The following is a 13,790-nucleotide window of genomic DNA, read 5'->3' as shown; positions in this document are numbered from 1 at the left end:
TCTGTGTTCTGTTGCAGCAGTGATGAGGTCAGAAGCAAGAGAAACAGAAAAAAGACTTGAGTAGCTGTGAAGAACACGGCTAGCCCTCAAGCTCATTAATGACTGAGGGCAAGATGCATCAACAAAGTGTAAAACAACTGAAAACGTAAAAGTCATTACCATTTTAGAAAAAACGAAGGATGCACTAAAAAAAAAAGACGCACATGTTCGGCGCAGTATTCAAACGTCGGATGCATGAAAGTATAGTTAATCTGGTGTAATCTCCGCCAGCGGTATAGGAAACGCATGCGCACAATCGCCAAACCTATGATATCACCTTGCCCGAAGACGCCGCGCCACACCCCCGTTTCTCAATCAGCTGATATCGGACAGTGCAGTTGAAAGTGTGCATCACAAAAATAGCCTTCCATTTTGGCCATTATTCATACCCAAATAATAAAAACGTCTTTTGACCGTGCTTCACAGTCAGCTAAGAGATCTGGAAGTCTCTGAGCCAATCACAGCGCGTTTAGCTCAGCTAAACGCGCTGTGATTGGCTCAGAGACTTCCACATCTCTCAGCTGAGTGAAGCACAGCCAAAAAGGAAGTTTTTATTATTTGGCCAAAATGGAAGGCTATTTTTGGCCAAAATGGAAGGCTATTTTTGTGATGCACGCTTTCAACTGCACTCTCCGATATCAGCTGATTGAAAACCCGCCAAAATGGAAGGCTATTTTTCTGATGGAGGCTTTCAACTGCACTCTCCGATATCAGCTGATTGAAAAACGGGGAGGTGAGCAGCACGGCGTCTTCGGGCGGCATATATGACATACGTTTTTGACAATTTTTCGATCTAGCGCAGCCCCGAGAGGTACAACCTCTCGTTAAATTTTCCGGCGATTTCCACCGTTAAGGCAATCGGAAAAGGAACTATATGATAAATTTGGTCGGCCTTCCAGCAAGAAACATGTCTGTATCCTCACGAAAGTACCTCAACCTGCACTACCCCAGCTGTAAAGGTCTCAAGTACAAAACTTATTATGGATCCAATTTCTCCTTCCTGGGCAGCCATCTATGGAACGCTCTCTCTAGACCTATCCGAGCAATCCATGACCATACCATTCAGAAAAGCACTAAAAACCCATCTATTCAAACAAGCCTACCCAAAAGACCCAGATTAATCTCATAAACCCATCTACCTTACATATACTGAAGAGAAAATGACATTGACCCAGAATCTATCTCTCACCTTACCCTCCTTTCTCTATCACCTGTCTCTACCTACCTACCCATCCATCCTTCTATTACGTTATACTTAATTTCCTACTTTACATTAAAAAAAATTATGTGTTACCTATTACTATGTAAACCGCATTGAGCCTGCTTTTAGTGGGAAAGTGCAGGATACAAAATAAATAAATAGTGCATCTCATTACAATAGGGTTTCTGCACAATTTGCTCATCTGCATTCTGTTTTCGTTAGCTGCTACCGCCGTCAGAAAATGGCCTTTAGTGCATGCCACGGTTTAAAACTTGTTCGTTAAAGGCTTGTTTAGTTTAGTGCATCTGGCCCTGAGTGGGTCTAGTTAAGTTTATAATAGCTAGGATTAGTTAAGCTATTCATTATATACTATGGTCTTTTAAGGCTTTCAGACTTTCCTCACACCATAATAATAGTTTCTGGAATCATATTACTAACCAGCCACCATGCTAAACCATGGCAGATTGCAAATAGATGTCAACAGTAATTGTGGTTTACAAAGGCATCCTTGCAAATTAAGTACGGATGTTTTTGTGGTTCTCTGTTAATAGAATCTCCTGCGACGATCCATGTGAGGTCACGCATGCAGGTCTGTAGGTGATGCCTCAGATAACTGATAAAACTTTAAACATCAAAGTGCAGAATTTGTAATTTCTTCTCACAGCTAATCTTTTCCACTTTGATAGCTGCTAAATTTTGTGCAAAGCAAATACAATATCACACTTTTGACAGCTGGTACTGAAGCTGGCAATTATTCGAATGCATGAGAAATACAAAATCTATTTCTGTGCAATTGTCCCATGTTATCATCTTTTCTGCTTTTGGTATAGTCTGGATTCATTGCATAGTGACTCGTAATCAGTGTTCATTTCCTTAATATTGTTTTTTTGGGGGGGAGGGGGGACATGGTCAAATTGAAATAAATTGTTTATAAACCTGCAAAAAATAAAGTAGGGGTGGAGCAATAGGCATATGCTATAAAATCCTAAAAGAGGACACAAAATAAGAGGTCTAAAGGGCCAATGTTAAGTCCCAAATAGGTGATAATCCAATGAAATAGCTCAAAAGCACATGTCCAAAAGAAGGATTCCACACAGTGCAGTTTTTCTGTGTAAGTGTCTGCATCAAGAGTCACAAAACATCTGAATACTTTCAAGTGTAACTATAGATAATAAATCAACAGCTTATGATAAAACTGATTTCAGTAAAAGTACCTTTTCAAATGAACACTCTGTGTGATAACTGACATGACCCAGAGTGTCACATCAGTAGTGTTAGATCACCTATCACAATCCTCTGAATGCTTTGGTATTTATGTGAGAGTGGCCTCCAGATGTATTCTCATTGTGGTCTCATTTTATATAGATAAGCCCATGCAAAATGTAGAACCTGAAAACCTTTCTGATTGGCTTTCTATTTTTGTGATTTAAGTCATCTTGAGGACCAAATTAGAATATATGGGGGTCAATATTCAAAGTGATTTAAGCAGGCAGGAGATGCTTCTACCCATTTAAATCGCACTCAGAGGTCTGGCCAGGGATATTCAGTGGTACAGAAAGGCAGTATATCAAGAATCTAATAAACATTTAACCAGGCAGTGACGCTGAATAGTGACACTAATCAGCCATCTCAAATCTGGGCAGGAGAGGGTATTCCGGGAGCGGAGTGCTGAAGAGCCAGGTGTTAGGCAGGTGCCAGTAATATTCAGTAGGACCACACAAAAGGCTGCTCTAACTTTGTTCGCTTAGCTGTGTGGATGCAGGCATTTGATATCGGCCAGCATAAACATAGATTCCAGGTAGCGGCCTACTTCTCTCACCCCTGCTCCCCTCTTTCCTTCCTTCCTGAACAAATTCTGATTCCTCCCCCAAACAAGTTCTGATCCACCCCCTCAAGTTTTAATCTCCATTTATTCATTCACTCATTTCAGTATTTATATATTGCTTAGATCTTGGTTTACAGTTTTACTTTGCAGGTACTGGGTCTGTCCCTAGTGGGCTCACAATCTAAGTAGTACATTGTACTACTGTTGTACCTGAGGCAACAGAGGGTTAAGTGGCTTGCCTAGGGTCACACAGAGCTGCAGAGGGAATTGAACCTAGTTCCCCAGGATCTCAGCTCACTGCTCACCAGCAGACAGCAGTGGGAATCAAACCCAGTTCCCCAGGTCCACACCACACTGCATTAACCATTAGGCCACTTCACCACTCCTGATTGTCTGTTCCTGTAAAATGGCAGCTGTGAGCTCTAGCAGTAGTATCTAGTAGTAATCTAATGGAATTTGTTTGGGGGGGGGGCTTGTAATGTTAGGGGGGTCAGGAGGGGGAACCCTGTGCTAATATTAACAGGAGCACACGTTGATAACCCCCCCCCCCCCCCCCAAGTGTCTTATCCACACCAGGTTTTCTGGATATGTCAGGGGGTATATGAGGATCCTTACAGTGGTAGTATTTTTCCAGTCTACATATTTGATAAATAAGTTTACAAAATTGTCATTTCCTAGTAGCTTTTTTACTTCTTCATCCCAGCTGCAGCACAACATTTTGGGACCCATGAGGATCATAACAATATGTAGTCACCATAGTGTGGCTGAAAATATGACTGAATGGCCTGATACTATAAGGATATAAATCCAAAATAGAGAAAAACCACTTAGAAAGCAAAATACCAAACACAAAACAAGTGAAAACTATCCTTACTTTCTTCCCCTGCAAAAACATAAAATTGAAAATGTGAGGAGCAAATACAACTTTATGCTTTCAATCTTGAAACAAAATGGAGGAAAAAGACCTCAGTTGGCTGTGATTGTCATAAATGACATCAATATTGGGCACAAAGAAACACTAGTTCTTCCAAACATACAGCTCATAGTTTCATTTATCAGTCAAAAAACCTCCTTGCTTCCTCTACATTACAATCTGTCTTCATGTGCCACTCACTCAAGCAAATTTTTGCAACTTTTATATTTTTCACAAAACACTTAACTTATCCTGTGCATCGAGGGCAATCCCTTTTTGCATTTTTTATATTTTTCACAAAACACTTAACTTATCCGGTGCAGCGAGGGCAATCCCTATGGGGAACCATTTCACCTCTAGGTTTCCTCATGGAAATGCAATACCCTATACATGCTGCCATGTGAATCGTATATCAGTTTCTGCTTAATCCACTGAAACTATAAGTGCAATTCTATAACTGGGCACCTGAACTTGCATGCCACCTACATGTGTGAAAATACATAATACTGACACTTTGGCAGGAAGGTGCACACTTATGCATTTAAGTGCAGCAAAATAACTAAGTGCTGTTCTGTAAGGGAATGTGTAAATGCAAGGGGGTATTTACATGGAAGGAGGCATATGTGGTACTGATATTTGCGCATGCAACTTACAAAATACAGTATGATATGCACACCCTTCTCACATGTTGGCACCTGCAATTATACCAGGTCTATGGCAGGTGTAACTGCAACCCAGATGTCATTATAAAATAGGCACTTACCACACAGCATCAGAGTGCCTAAAAGGAGGAATTTCCCACTATTCATATAATATGGGGTTAGGTTTAGGGCACAGCAAGGACAGTGATATTAAACTGTCAAATTCATTCTTTGAAATTGTTGGCAGTGATGTCTGATATTATATTTGGTTTAATTTTCTTTCCAAACCAACCATAAGTTTTGAATATACTCCATTCAAACTGTTCTACTCGACTCCCCTCTAGGTCGGAGAAATACACAAGGATTGGAAATAACTACATAAACCGTGCTCCGCATGCTTTCTCCACTTATTTTTGTTTGTTTCATTGTATTACAGGCTTCACATTTAATACTGTGGCATTTTTATAGCAGTAAATGGCCATCACTACACAGGGGACAGATGGGAAAGTTCAAACCTAGCTCCCTCCATGGAAGATTAGGGAGAGGAAAAGGGCAAGATGGAGTGAAAAGGAAGCAAGGAAGAGGGAAATACAGGAGGGGGAAAGGATGGATTCTCCGAGGACAAGCAGGCTGCTTGTTCTCACTGATGGGTGACGTCCACGGCAGCCCCTCCAATCGGAATCTTCACTAGCAAAATCCTTTGCTAGCCCTCGCGCGCCGATGCGCACCGCGCATGCGCGGCCGTCTTCCCGCCCGAAACCGGCTCATGCCGGCCAGTCTTCTTTTGTCCGCGCTCGGTACGGTCGTGTTACGCCGTTCGCGCCCCGAAAAGTCAACCTCGCGCGTCTTTTTTGGACTTCACTAATAAAAAAAATTTTAAAAATCCTTTCGGAAGGAGACCTTTTCGGTCTGTCCCCTTCCTATATTTCTAGTTTTTGCCCCGTGAAGTTTTCTTTCGTCGTTGGGGTAGGCCCCTTTGAGGCCTCGGTTCGAAGTTTTTCTTCCCCTTTTTCTGGTGCCATCTTCGCCATTACGAGTTTTGATCTCGCCAGCGCGATTTTTTCACCCATGACATCAAAGTCTCCCAGCGGCTTCAAGAAGTGCACCCAGTGCGCCCGGGTAATCTCGCTCACTGATAGACACGCTTCGTGTCTTCAGTGTCTGGGGGCTGGGCACCGCCCGCAGGCCTGTAGTCTGTGCTCTCTTTTACAAAAGCGGACTCAGGTAGCGAGATTGGCCTAGTGGAACGTTTTGTTCTCGGGCTCTTCGTCGGCATCGGCACCGGGAGTATCCTTCATCCTCGGCCGCGATTGCATCGAGTGTATCGAGGCATCGACCCTCTGCATCGGGGCTGAGACATCGGAAGGCTGCGTCGGCGTCGGTGGTACCGAGACCTCCTCGTCTGCTGATGTCGTCGGACGGTGGTGCTTCGTCTGGAGTGCAGGTGAGGGCTGTCCATTCCCCTGCTGGTGGCGGTGAGCCTTCGGGTGGGTCTCCCCCTACCCTGAGGGCTCCTGCGGTACAGCCCCCCCGAGACCGACCTTCTTCGGCCTCGGCCCCGAGGAAGCGACGGCTGGATTCTACGTCCTCCTCGTCGGTGCCGGGAAGCTCCGGTGACATGCTTCGTCCCAAGAAGTCGAAGAAGCATCGACACCGGTCTCCTTCCCGTTTAGGCACCAAATAGTCCGGCAAGGATACACCCTCAATTTGGCCTCAAAACCTCCAAATTGTCCACCGGGAGCTCAGTCTTACAGCTTCCAGCACAAGCAGGTACTTGCAGAGGAACTCTCCGCCCTTCTCAGCGCCAATGCGGTCGAGCCCGTGCCATCCGGGTAAGAAGGGCTGGGATTCTATTCCAGGTACTTCCTTGTGGAAAAGAAAACAGGGGGGATGCGTCCCATCCTAGACCTAAGGGCCCTGAACAAATATCTGGTCAAAGAAAAGTTCAGGATGCTTTCCCTGGGCACCCTTCTCCCCATGATTCAGGAAAACGATTGGCTATGCTCTCTGGACTTGAAGGACGCCTACACACATATCCCGATACTGCCAGCTCACAGATAGTATCTGCGATTTCAGCTGGGCACACGTAACTTCCAGTACTGTGTGCTACCCTTTGGGCTCGCCTCTGCGCCCAGAGTGTTCACGAAGTGCTTGGCTGTAGTAGCAGCGGCACTTCGCAGACTGGGGGTACACGTGTTCCCATATCTCGACGATTGGCTGGTGAAGAACACATCCGAGGCAGGAGCTCTACAGTCCATGCAGATGACTTTTCGCCTCCTGGAGCTACTGGGGTTTGTGATAAATTATCCAAAGTCCCATCTTCTCCCAGTGCAGAAACTCGAATTCATAGGAGCTCTGCTGGATTCTCGGACGGCTCGCGCCTATCTCCCAGAGACGAGAGCCAACAACTTGTTGTCCCTCGTCTCGCGGGTGCGAGCGTCCCAGCAGATCACAGCTCGGCAGATGTTGAGATTGCTGGACCACATGGCCTCCACAGTTCATGTGACTCCCATGGCCCGCCTTCACATGAGATCTGCCCAATGGACCCTAGCTTCCCAGTGGTTTCAGGCTGCTGGGGATCTAGAAGACGTGATCCACCTGTCCACGAGTTTTCTCAAATCCCTGTATTGGTGGACGATTTGGTCCAGTTTGACTCTGGGACGTCCTTTCCAAATTCCTCAGCCACAAAATGTGCTGACCACGGATGCGTCTCTCCTGGGGTGGGGAGCTCATGTCGATGGGCTTCACACCCAAGGAAGCTGGTCCCTCCAGGAACGCGATCTGCAGATCAATCTTCTGGAGTTACGAGCTGTCTGGAATGCTCTGAAGGCTTTCAGAGATTGGCTGTCCCACCAAATTATCCAAATTCAGACAGACAACCAGGTTGCCATGTATTACATCAACAAGCAGGGGGGCACCGGATCTCGCCCCCTGTGTCAGGAAGCCGTCAGCATGTGGCTCTGGGCTCACCGTCACGGCATGGTGCTCCAAGCCACATATCTGGCAGGCGTAAACAACAGTCTGGCCAACAGGTTGAGCAGGATTATGCAACCTCACGAGTGGTCGCTCAATTCCCGTGTAGTACGACAGATCTTCCAGGTGTGGGGCACCCCCTTGGTAGATCTCTTCGCATCTCGAGCCAACCACAAAAGTCCCTCAGTTCTGTTCCAGGCTTCAGGCCCACGGCAGACTGGCATCGGATGCCTTCCTCCCTGGACTGGGGGGAGGGTCTGCTGTATGCTTATCCTCCCATACCTCTGGTGGGGAAGACTTTGTTGAAACTCAAGCAAGACCGAGGCACCATGATTCTGATTGCTCCTTTTTGGCCGCGTCAGATCTGGTTCCCTCTTCTTCTGGAGTTGTCCTCCGAAGAACCGTGGAGATTGGAGTGTTTTCCGACCCTCATCACACAGGACGAAGGGGCGCTTCTGCATCCCAACCTCCGGTCCCTGGCTCTCATGGCCTGGATGTTGAGAGCGTAGACTTTGCCTCTTTGGGTCTGTCAGAGGGTGTCTCCCGCATCTTGCTTGCTTCCAGGAAAGATTCCACTAAGAGGAGTTACTTCTTTCTATGGAGGAGGTTTGCCGTCTGGTGTGACAGCAAGGCCCTAGATCCTCGCTCTTGTCCTACACAGACCCTGCTTGAATACCTTCTGCACTTGTCTGAGTCTGGTCTCAAGACCAACTCTGTAAGAGTTCACCTTAGTGCGATCAGTGCATACCATTACCGTGTGGAAGGTAAGCCGATCTCAGGACAGCCTTTAGTTGTTCGCTTCATGAGAGGTTTGCTTTTGTCAAAGCCTCCTGTCAAGCCTCCTACAGTGTCATGGGATCTCAATGTCGTTCTCACCCAGCTGATGAAACCTCCTTTTGAGCCACTGAATTCCTGCCATCTGAAGTACTTGACCTGGAAGGTCATTTTCTTGGTGGCAGTTACTTCAGCTCGTAGAGTCAGTGAGCTTCAGGCCCTGGTAGCCCAGGCTCCTTACACAAAATTTCATCATAACAGAGTAGTCCTCCGCACTCACCCTAAGTTCTTGCCAAAGGTTGTGTCGGAGTTCCATCTGAACCAGTCAATTGTCTTGCCAACATTCTTTCCCCGTCCTCATTCCTGTCCTGCTGAACGTCAGCTGCACACATTGGACTGCAAGAGAGCATTGGCCTTCTATCTGGAGCGGACACAGCCCAACAGACAGTCCGCTCAATTGTTTGTTTCTTTTGATCCCAACAGGAGGGGAGTGGCTGTGGGGAAACGCACCATATCCAGTTGGCTAGCAGATTGCATTTCCTTCACTTACGCTCAGGCTGGGCTGGCTCTTGAGGGTCATGTCACGGCTCATAATGTTAGAGCCATGGCAGCATCGGTAGCCCACTTGAAGTCAGCCACTATTGAAGAGATTTGCAAAGCTGCGACGTGGTCATCTGTCCACACATTCACATCTCATTACTGCCTGCAGCAGGATACCCGACGCGACAGTCGGTTCGGGCAGTCAGTGCTTCAGAATCTGTTCGGGGTTTAGGATCCAACTCCACCCCCCTAGGCCCATGTTTTTTCTGTTCCAGGCTGCACTCTCAGTTAGTTGGATAAATTGTTAGGTCAATCTCAGTTATGTCCTCGCCGTTGCGAGGCCCAATTGACCATGGTTGTTGTTTTGAGTGAGCCTGGGGGCTAGGGATACCCCATCAGTGAGAACAAGCAGCCTGCTTGTCCTCGGAGAAAGCGAATGCTACATACCTGTAGAAGGTATTCTCCGAGGACAGCAGGCTGATTGTTCTCACAAACCCGCCCGCCTCCCCTTTTGGAGTTGTGTCTTCCCTTCTCTTTGTCTTGCTACATATGAGACTGGCCGAAGACGGCCGCGCATGCGCGGTGCGCATTGGCGCGTGAAGGCTAGCAAAGGATTTTGCTAGTGAAGATTCCAATTGGAGGGGCTGCCGTGGACGTCACCCATCAGTGAGAACAATCAGCCTGCTGTCCTCGGAGAATACCTTCTACAGGTATGTAGCATTCGCTTTAGTGAAGCATGAAACACTGGAGATAATGAACACTCAATAAATCTGTTGTTGCATGTTTGGAGTCTTTCCACAAATTTAAATAAAAACTGAATTTAATTGTGTTGGACTTCAATTTTTAGATAATTGTGTAACTTACTGAGGACTGTGGATGGGCAGGTTACAAGTATTTTCAATAAATATCATTTAAAAATTGGTTTAGAGGTTGAACATTCACACTAATGTCTCTTATTCTTTTTCCTGTGCCTTGACAGGCTCTTTCCGTGCCTGGGAACTATCCCTCATTATCCTAGCAGCAGTGCTTGTTGGAGTGGCTGCTGCAACTTTCTTCTTGTACTATTTAAAGAGGTAAGATACCCATCCATTATATCATATTTTGCCCTACCTGTTGTTTCTAAAAATAATGCTTGTACAGGAAGTTTATTAATGGTGTCTTTGATTTCAGTGGATCTGCTTATAGGCTGCCCTTTTAATGTTAATGTCTGAAATGTAAGGCAACAGTTCTGGTTGTCAAGATAATCAGCATGTGCAGATTTTGTCCAATAAGTGGTTTAATGTATTCCAATCTGTCGTGAACATTCACTATAGATGTCTCTTACCCTCAACCAGTTAACCTCTGTGTCTCTACAGTGTAGACAGTAACATAACTTTAAAGTTCCAGAATGCAATAAAGCACAGCACAAGCAAGGAATGGTTATTGTTTTCTTTGTTTATCAAGGCCAAACATAAGGAGTCCACATGCACTGCCACTAAACCAGGCGTTCTCAACCCAGTCCTCAGGATATACTTAACCAGTCAGGTTTTCAGGATACCATCAATTAATATGAATGAGATAGATTTGAATACACTGAAGGTCGTGCATACAAATTTATCTCATGCATATTTGTTCTGGGTATCCTGAAAACCTGACTGGCTAGGTGTGTCCTCAGGGCTGAGTTGAGAACCACTGCACTAAGCTGAACCCTCTTCACTACAATACTTTCACTCCAGGAGGCAGAGAAAGGGTAGAGAGGAGGACAAGCCTAATGATTAAATCAGGGGAGGACAACCATGGAACCATGGTCTTCAAGGGCAGGTTTTGAAGATTTCCATAGTGTTCATGTCACAAATTGCCTAGCCACCCACCTGGAGCAGTGGCGTTCCTAGGGTGGCTGACACTCGGGGCGGATCGCCGATGCGCCCCCCCCCCCCCCCCCCCGGGGAAAGGACACACAGTGCGACCCCCCCCCCCCCCCCCCCCCACGAAAGGCCACCTCCCCCCCAGCGAAGGGGGAACCCCCCCCCCGGGTGCATTTTTACCTGCTGGGGGAGGGGGGGTGCAGCGCCTGTTTGCTTCGCTCGTTCCATGCTCCCTCTGCCCCGGAACAGGAAGTAACCTGTTCCGGGGCAGAGGGAGCACGGAACGAACGGAGCAGACAGGCGCGGCACCACCCACCCACCCCCAGCGGTGTGCACCCAGGGCGAACCGCCCCCCCCCCCCCCCCCTTGGTACGCCACTGACCTGGGATTACCCCACGGCCACTTAAAGAGTCTATCCCCAGCACAGCTCAGGTCAGCCTGCACCTGCCGTTTGTGCTGTACACTAGCACCCTCCTCCCACCAACTGAGTCACAACTGCCTCTAGGCAACTCTCCCGCTCTCAAATTATCCCCAGTGATTTCTAGGTTACTGGAGCCACACTTCCAATGGTCCCACAGTTCCCAGAAAGCACTCACAGATCCAACACACAAACCACCAGGATTCTTTATCGGTCCAGACAGGCAAAACAAACAATTGTGTTTATTCTCAGAACTTGAAACAGTTGACAAAAATGTGCAATTGGCAAACAATAACAGGTAACTGAAATATGGTAAAATTATAACACTAACCAAATGTCTATATACTGCCTAAACAATACCTGGGAAGATCAGGACATATAATTGTTCACAGAGTCTTAGCAAAAAGATCTGTCCCCCTCTTCTTGCAGACTTAGACTGAAGCAACAGCCAGCCCCAGTGTTGTCAGATGGAAAATATTGTTCACGCCCCAAACCAGCCCAAAACTGCACAAAGTCAATTTGCATGTGAATGACATTATTAATAAATATTGAGTCAATTTGCATATGAATGACATTAATAAATACTAATGAGTCCATTTGCATACAAATGACATCATTAAGCCCGCCTCCACTGGCTGTGGCCACTGGAAAACTGAGCCAACCCGCGGCCAATGGCCGTGGGGAAAAACTGCGGCGGGCGAAAAAAACGCCGGCGGGGCTTGAAAAAGCCGCCCAAAATCCCACAACCCGCATGCGGCGGGAAAAAGCCGCAGCCCTGGCAACACTGGCCAGCCCCTGCTGGGTAATTTCAAAACTCCAGGCCAATCAGAGCCCAGAACAGTCAAGTTTCAAATAAAAATGGTTACATCACTACAGGCACTTCCATCAGTGTGCCAAATAAAAGAAAGAGAAGTCAGTCCTCTGCACCAGCTTTAAGCATAAACTGCACCATCTGCTGGCCAAACAGGAGAAATACACTTCAGACATATTTAATCCAGTACATTTTACAGGCTTAAAACACTGTTTCTTCACAGATCATGAGATTGATTTGCATGTACTGCTTCCACTGTATGCAAATAGATCTCATGCATATTCATTGTGGCCCTCAAGGACTGTGGTTGCTGACCCCCAGGTTAGCACAATGGGTTGAGACCAAGGGAACTAGATAGACAATGACAAATCTCATTTGTATAAAAAGCGAGTGTCTTTATCCAAAATGATGGAAATAGTGCAGTGGAGTTTGAATTTCCAGGGATGGGGTTAAAGCTTGTGAGCACAGGATAGGGATGGGGACAAACTTTGTCCCTGTGTCATTCTCTAGAACTGAGTTCAATTCCCATTTCAATTCCTTGTGACCCTGGGCAAGTCACCTAACCCTCCATTGCCCCAGGTTCAAAAACTTAAATTGTGAGCCCACTAAGGACAAAGTACCTGTATGCAATATATAAGCCACTTTGGTTGTACCACAGAAAGGGAAAGGGAATGGACTTGATAAACAACCTTTCTGTGGTTACAATTAAAGCGGTTTACATATTATATTTGGGTACTTAATTTTGTGCCTGGGGCAGTGGAGGGTTAAATGGCTTGTCCAGTCACAAGGAGCTGCAGTGGGAATCAAACCCAGTTCAGAAAGGCAGTATATCAAATCTATGACTCATACCCATCCACACTTGTTGCTACTAAATGCTACCCATCTCAGTACTACATCCGTATGCAGCTCTCACTGCCACCAAGCTCCGTACTACAGCTTCATTCTTCATCAATTAGAAATATCAAGAACTGAATTTTCATGGTTTATACTACTAATATAAAGGAGCAACTCGGCCAAGAGGAGATTCTGTTGAGCTATAGTTTGGGTGCCCACTTCCTTCCTTTTATTGCTTAAACATTTTTCACAAGTTCAATTTCTTGAACCCTTCCACTCCACAGAAACAGACATCAAATATTGCTACAGTGATACACTGCAGAGGGTACTGGCAGGCCAGTACCAATTCTTGCTCACTAATCAGGGCTCCATGCTTAAGGTTTCTGTTTAGATGCAAACACAACTCCCATGTGTGAATATCCTCCCAGAGGCTCCATCATGCAATAAGATAACTGTTCTGAAAGTATGGGTGGTGTATCCAATATGACGTGTCTAAGAAATCACAACTTAGAAACCAAGTTTTCAGGAGAAAAATGCATCCAGCAATCGTCAGCTTGTACCACGGAAGGTACATGCCAACGATTGCTGGATGCATTTTTCTCATTGCTTTCTTAGACATGTCATATTGGATACACCACCCATTTCATTCTATTCTTTCAGACTGCTGAGGCAAGCACACTAGTACTGAAACACAGCCGCTGTGTCGAGTCCTTTGGTGTTTCCCAATAAGTTTTCACATATAGAACTAGCGTCTCCATTGTGGTATTTGGAAGAGCCAGCTTACCCTACTCTTAGACTTATGTATTCTATTCCATAAGAGAGCACATAACTCATGTGAGCATGTCTCCAACATAAACATGCAGCTTATAGATTACAGTAATACAGTAAGTTTTACCCTTAAATGCCTTGCATGGTACATTTTGATGCACCCATTTATGCCTTTCATTGACCTGGTATAAATAGTCAAACCTACTCTA

At 46.1% G+C, this 13,790-nt stretch overlaps 1 protein-coding gene across 5 annotated transcripts in view; it reads left to right on the top strand.

The window, feature by feature from the left end:
• Window positions 1-13,790, top strand: part of LOC115476154 — a 184,846-nt gene that overhangs the window by 153,999 nt on the left and 17,057 nt on the right. For all 5 annotated transcript variants that reach the window (XM_030212359.1, XM_030212360.1, XM_030212361.1 and 2 more), the window contains exon 13: window positions 9,886-9,979. In XM_030212359.1, coding sequence (XP_030068219.1) covers window positions 9,886-9,979 — 94 coding nt within the window. The remainder of the gene's footprint in view (window positions 1-9,885; window positions 9,980-13,790) is intronic.

The sequence above is a fragment of the Microcaecilia unicolor genome, chromosome 8 (assembly GCF_901765095.1).
Source record: "Microcaecilia unicolor chromosome 8, aMicUni1.1, whole genome shotgun sequence".
NCBI lineage: Eukaryota > Metazoa > Chordata > Amphibia > Gymnophiona > Siphonopidae > Microcaecilia > Microcaecilia unicolor.
The sequence above is the reverse complement of the archived record's forward strand: the minus strand, read 5'-3'. Positions and strand labels throughout refer to the sequence as shown.